This window comes from Tachyglossus aculeatus, chromosome 6, assembly GCF_015852505.1.
Source record: "Tachyglossus aculeatus isolate mTacAcu1 chromosome 6, mTacAcu1.pri, whole genome shotgun sequence".
Classification (NCBI taxonomy): domain Eukaryota; kingdom Metazoa; phylum Chordata; class Mammalia; order Monotremata; family Tachyglossidae; genus Tachyglossus; species Tachyglossus aculeatus.
The window spans coordinates 40,964,200-40,970,544 of NC_052071.1; the positions used below are offsets into that span (position 1 = coordinate 40,964,200).

Genomic DNA, 6,345 nt, shown 5'->3' on the forward strand with positions numbered 1-6,345 from the left:
ATGAGGGGATTTGGAAGCAAGGGAATGACTTGTGGCGGGGGCGGGGGGGGGGCGGTGGCAGTGGTGACGGGGCTCTGCAGAGAAAGTCCGAGGGAACTGGGCCTTGCCACTACTCCTGACAGGGGCAGGACAATGTCAGTCAAGGCTAAGAATGGCCAACTGGACTGGTCTCTGGGGACCACTGCTGGCCATGGAGTCCTGAGCATGTGCCACTTGGGTGTGGAGCAGAGGCTGATGATACAGGGCAGGGAGCCGCAGAGAATGTTCCCCTCAGGCTTTCCCCACCAAGTCCAGCACTTCTACCCGCCTTTGCCAAATGCAGTAGGTGTCTACATCAAGGTGGGGCTGGGAATGAAGTCGTAGGCAAATAACTCCTGTTCCAGCACAGACACCGACATGTTTGGCACTGTCATCGGAGGGAAAACAGGAAGCGACCTGGCCTAGTAGAAAAAGCATGAGCCAGGGGGTCGGAGGCTCTGGGTTCTGAACTCTGCTCCTTCACTTGCTCACTGTGTGACCTTGAGCAAGTCATTTAACTTCTCCGTGCCTTGTTTTCTTCACCTGTGAAATGGAGATTACCTGTTCTCCTTCCTATTTAGATTGGGATACTCAGGGGGAACAGAGAAAGTCTCTGACCCAATTATCTTGTATCTACTCCAGTGCTTGGCACAGTGGAAGCACTTAATGAAAAATCCAATTACTATTACTATTATGGATGTCAAATACATTAAGTACCTGCTAATAATAATGGTGTTTATTTGGTGCTTCGTATGTACCAAGCAGTACAGCACTTGGGAGATACCGCAGAAGCACTGATATGTAATAATAACTGTGTTATTTGTTAATTGCTTACTAAATGCCAAGCACTATACTAAATGCTGGGGTAAATATAGGATAATCAGGTCTCACAGTTTAAGTAGGAGGGAGAACAGGTATTGAATCCTTATTTTGCAGACGAGGGAACTGGGGAACAGAGAAGTGAAGTGACTTGACCAAGATCATGCAGCATTGAAGTGATGGGGCTAGGATTAAGAACCAGGGCCTCTGATTCCCAGGCCCAGACTCTTTCCACTGGCTGGATCTCACAGTTCTCAGACCCATGATCTTTTCATTAGGTCACGCTTCCATCTGACTCCCTCCCCTTGCATTTTTCATGGACTGCTGACCCCAGGAAAACCCCTTGACCAATTGGAGGGTTTTATACATTTTGAAGAACATAGAAACATTTTACCTACAAGACTCATTTATGGCCAAAATAACCCTACCAATATCTATGTTGGGCCATAGCCTCATAGACCAATCAATCATATTTTATTCATATTAACGTCTATCTCCCTTTCTAGAGTAAGCTCATTGATTGGTTAATCAATCAATCAATCAGGAGTATTTACTGAGTACCTATTGTTTGGTAGTTCATTTGTCTATTTATATTAATAAGACATAAAGCTCAAAACTAGGTTTTGATACCAAGCTCAACCAAAGTATGGTTGGCCACCTATGTTTCTGAAGGCACATCAAAGTCCTGGAGTTGAGTAAGCCCAGCGTGGCTTAGTGGAAAGAGAACAGGCTTGGGAGTCAGAGGTCATGGGTTCTAATGCTGGCTCTGCCACTTGTCAGCTGTGTGACTGTGGACAAGTCACTTAACTTCTCTGTGCCTCAGTTATCTCTTCTGTAAAATGGGAATTAAGACTGTGAGCCCCAGTAGGACAACCTGGTAATCTTGTATCTACCCTAGCACTTAGAATAGTGCCCAGTACATAGTAAGCACTTAACAAATACCATCATTATTATTATTATTAAATGAAGGGAAAACCTTTTTGGTTAGCTAGCCTAAAACGGATTCAAGGGGCAGGTGATCTGGCCAGAGGGTCAGCGATGGCAAAGGGGGCAAACCAAAGCTCTGCTAAGTCTGGGCCTGCTCACAAATAATAGGGAGGCTTTGAGTTGATAATGCCACTATCTCAGAATCCCCTGGTCAAGGCTGAGAAATGTATCAAAACAGTTGGTTCAGACACTGGAGGGCAATTGTTCGCTAATAACTGTGGTATTTGTCAAATGCTTACTAAGTGCTAAGCACTTTAGTAGATACAGGATAATCAGATCCCTCCTATGTAGGAGGGAGAAGAGGTAGTGAATTTCCATTTTGCAGATGAGGGAACTGAAACACAGAGAAATAAAGTAACTTGCCCAAGGTCATATAGCAGGTATTGCAGAGTGGGGATTAGAACCCAGGTCCTCTGACTCCCAAGCCCTTGCTTTTTCCACTAGGCTATGCTGCTTCTCTAGTCGTCACACTCAGAACCTCCCAGAACGCATCCAAGATGCTCCTGGCAAAATTCTCCACCTGCTTCAGTCAGCTTGTTTGACTCCTGTTTCCCTGACGTTCCTGTCCCATTCCCGGGAGTTAGCCCGGGAGCTCTGGGCGGCAGGGAAAGAGGCCTGGTATGCCTTCCCCACAGAGAGTTGGAGCCCACTTGCCAATCCATTGTCCTTTCCAGAGAGGGGCTGAGTGGGTGTGGGAAGACAGTCAGTGGCAAGACAAACCCTGGTTTCTCATGGCTGAGCCCATGGGATTCTGGGATGCCTGATCCCCTCCATTTGACCCTTCCCCTATGAGTCCCATCAAGAATACTAGTTCCCACTGCCTCATCAGCCCCCTTTGCTCTCCTTTCAAAAGGGGCTTAGTTCACATCTCTAGAAACATTTTCAGAATAATCTCACCTGACTCTGAGATTTCTCATTCATTCAATCATATTTATTGAGTGCTAACTGCATGCAGAGCACTGTACTAAGGGCTTCTCCTCACTCCTGCTTTCCCCACATGTTTCCTCCAGAAATAGTCTATAAATAAGTATGGTCTGTCCTTGTACTTATATATTATTGTACTTTAATCTTGTGATGAGTGATTTTTAATCTCTTCCGTATTTAATAGTATTCTTATTTATTAAGCACTTACTCTGCTAAGCGCTGAAATAGATACAAGAAAATCAGTTCAGACACTGCCCCTGTCCTACCCAGGGCTTTCAGTGTAAGAGGGAGAGACAGCAGATATCTTGTCCCCATTTTACAGATGAAGAAAATGAGACCCGGAGAGGTTAAGTGACTTGCCCCCAAGTCACACAGCAGGCCAGTGGCAGAATCTGTACTAAAATTCAAATCTTCTGACTCTCAGTTCCATGATCTTTCTATTAATAGTAGTAATAGAGCCCTCCCTGAGGTGGTAAACTCTTGGAGGGCAGGGACCATGTCTTATTTCCTCCTACTTGGACTCTGTGCACAGAGGTGCAGAATGAATGAATGTAGCTGTTGGTCATCATCATCATCATCTGTGGTATTTATTGAGCACTTATGGTGTGCAGAGCACTGTACTAAGTACTTGGGAAAGGACAACACAACAGAGACACATTCCCTGCCTGCAATAATAATAATAATAATAGTAATGGTATCTGTTAAGTGCTTACTATGTGCAAGGCACTGCACTAAGTGCTGGGGTGGATACAAGCAAATTGGGTTGGAATGGTCCCTGTCCCACTTGGGGCTCACAGTCTCAATCCCCATTTTACAGATGAGGTAACAGGCCCAGAGAAGTGAAGTGACTTGCCCCAGGTCACATAGCACACATGTGGCGAACTGGATTTAGAACCCATGAGCTTCTGACTCCCAAGCCAGTGCTCTATCCACTACGCCATGCTGCTTCTCAATGAGTTTAAAGTCTTGAGGGAAAACAGGCATTCATATATATAAATCATTCACATGCTGAATGTCATGGTAGCCAGGAGCACCAAGTAACCCCAAGACTCTGCAGCTGTTGGAAGAAAGCATGTTTCTGGGGGTAACCCTGAGCTAAAGCAGCTGAAACACCCTTCCCCTTCCCCCAACACTCCCCTGTGAAGAAAGGAAGGGAGGATCGGGAGAGAAACTGTACCTGAGGCCCCAGTCCAGGAGAAGGGGAGAGGAGAGAAGAATAGGAAACAGAGTGGTCTGTGGATAGAGTGCAGGCTTGGGAGTCAGAAGCTCATGGGTTCTAACCCCGGCTCCGCCACAAGTCACTTCACTTCTCTGAACCTCAGTTACCTCCTTGTAAAATGGGATTGAGATCATGAGCTCTATGTGGGACAGGGACTGTGTCCAATCCGATTTGCTTGTATCCACCCCAGCGCTTAGTAAAGTGCCTGACACATAGTAAGCGTTTAACGAACACCATCATTATTATTATTAAGAAGGTTTGTGAGGGAAATAGGGGAACCGATCAGTAGCATTTACTCCACCGAGCTAGAGGACACAGTCCCTGCCCTGAAGGAGAGAACACCTTTCAGCTCTGGTAAGCCGGGACTGCTCTTTACCCAGCCATCAGGGGCAAAAGAGTCTGAGCCAGAGACAGCCGTTCCATCCCTCACTCTTCCCTCCAGGAGGGAAGATAGGAACTTTTCCCTCTGGCACTTCGCCCTGGGATTCCTCAGTGCAGAGACCGCTCGCAAAACCTCTGCCAATTCCCAGAGCCCTAATTTACCCAGTTTCCCTCTTCTGGGTTTATCCTCCCTTTCTGTTTCCTTCTGGGGAAGGAGGGAGGAAGAGAGAAGTGGGGGAGATCTGACAATGGTCCAGCATCTTAGCAATGGGCCCGGCCCCCACAGACCCATGTAGATTGCAGAGAGGAGGCCCTTGTGGCCCCGGGAGGGACCGAATGTAGCTCAGTCCTTCCTTTCTTGGCACCGGCACTGAGGGGAGAGAAATGAAGATATATCCCCAAACATACCGCAGAGAAGGACAAGTAGGCCGGAGGTCCCTAGAGAGGTCATCATGGGAGCGGCTTCTTTGCAACTGCAGAGCTTCTAGTGGGGCTGGTTTAGTGGCATCCAGCACTAGATAGTCCCCAGGGAAAGGGGCGGGCTCTTGTCCGACTGTGGAGAAAAATGAGGCTTCTGAATCCTGCCTCCCCTTCCTGGCCCTCATCCGGGGTGGGGGAGTGGACAGAGCCTCGGGCTGCAACTCCCAGCTCCGGGCAAACAAGAGTTGGGCAGGCACGGGACAAAGGCGAAGTCCAAAGATCTTGGCAGCTGAGGATCAATGTGTTTAATAGCCCAATCAGTGCTTCCTGCCTCTGACCGGATTCCCCAAGTCCGCCCCCCTTTCCAGCTGGATGTTCTGATCTGCGCTTTCCCCCTCTCTCACCCCTGCCGGCCTAGTGACTGGGGAGATTGGAAATCCCTGTTAGTTTCCAGTGCCTCTCGCTCCTGAGGGCTGAAGCATTTCCCCTTCTGCACTGCTAGGGTGGGCAGCTTCTAGCCGAAGTCTAGGTTTCTTTCTCTGTTGGAAGATGCAGCACCCCCGGCCCCTGCTCCCTGAGGAATTCACAGTCAAAGTGTGGGGATGGGGGCAGGGGACAAACCAAAGCTCTCTGTCAAAAATAATATCCACACAAACAGAAATGTGAAGCAATGTCCTAATGTTTAGGGTTAGATAAAGGTTAGGGGCAGGGAGTCAGGAGACCTGGGAACTAATTTGGCTCTGCCTCTAACTTGCTATGTGACCTCAGACAAGTCACAACCTTTCTGGGCCTGTTTCATTCATTCATTCAATCGTATTTACTGAGTGCTTACTGTGTGCAGAGCACTGTACTAAGCGCTTGGGAAGTACAAGTCGGCAACCATATTTTTTATTATTATTCTCTGGGCTTCAGTTACCTCATCTGTAAAATGGGGACAAAGACTGTGAGCTCTATGTGGGACAGGAACTGTGTCCAACCCGGCTATCTTCTATTTACCCCAGCGCTTAGGTCAGTGCCTGGCACATTGTAAGCGCTTAGCAAATACCATAATTATTATTATTCCTGACTTACTGTGAGGAATGTACATCCCCGTGTTTGGCAATAGAGAAGAAGTCCCAGAGCATAGATTTGGAGTTTTTTAAATGGTGTTTATTAAGCGCTTACTATGTTCCAGGCACAGCACTAAGCAAATAAGGAGGGAGGTGGTCTCTGTCCCACATAGGCCTGGTAGTCTTAAATCCCATTTTACAGATGACGTAACTGAGGCACAGAGAAGTGAAGTGACATGCCCAAGGCCACACAGCAGATGAGTGCCAGAGCTGGGATTAGAACCCAAACCCTCTGACTCCCAGGTGTGGGCTCTTTCCAATAGGCCACACTGTTTTTAAGAGCTGAGGCTTGATTTAGAGTTGGGAGGAAAATCCCCTGCTGGGCCTAGGGCATGCTGGGATAGCAATAGTCAGGCAACCATATTTTTAGCCTGAAGGACTAATTCCCCTATGATCTACAAGGATGGTGAGATCTCTGGGCTCCAGTCTCTAAAATTATCCTATGGTGGAAGATGCAGAGGAATTGAG

At 47.7% G+C, this 6,345-nt stretch overlaps 1 protein-coding gene across 1 annotated transcript in view; it reads right to left on the bottom strand.

The window, feature by feature from the left end:
- XPNPEP2 (X-prolyl aminopeptidase 2) overlaps positions 1-4,910 on the bottom strand; it is a 34,347-nt gene extending 29,437 nt beyond the window's left edge. The window contains exon 1 of the mRNA XM_038747947.1: positions 4,757-4,910. Within this exon, the coding sequence (XP_038603875.1) occupies positions 4,757-4,802 (46 nt within the window). The 5' untranslated portion in view covers positions 4,803-4,910. The remainder of the gene's footprint in view (positions 1-4,756) is intronic.
- Positions 4,911-6,345: the final 1,435 nt, after the last annotated feature.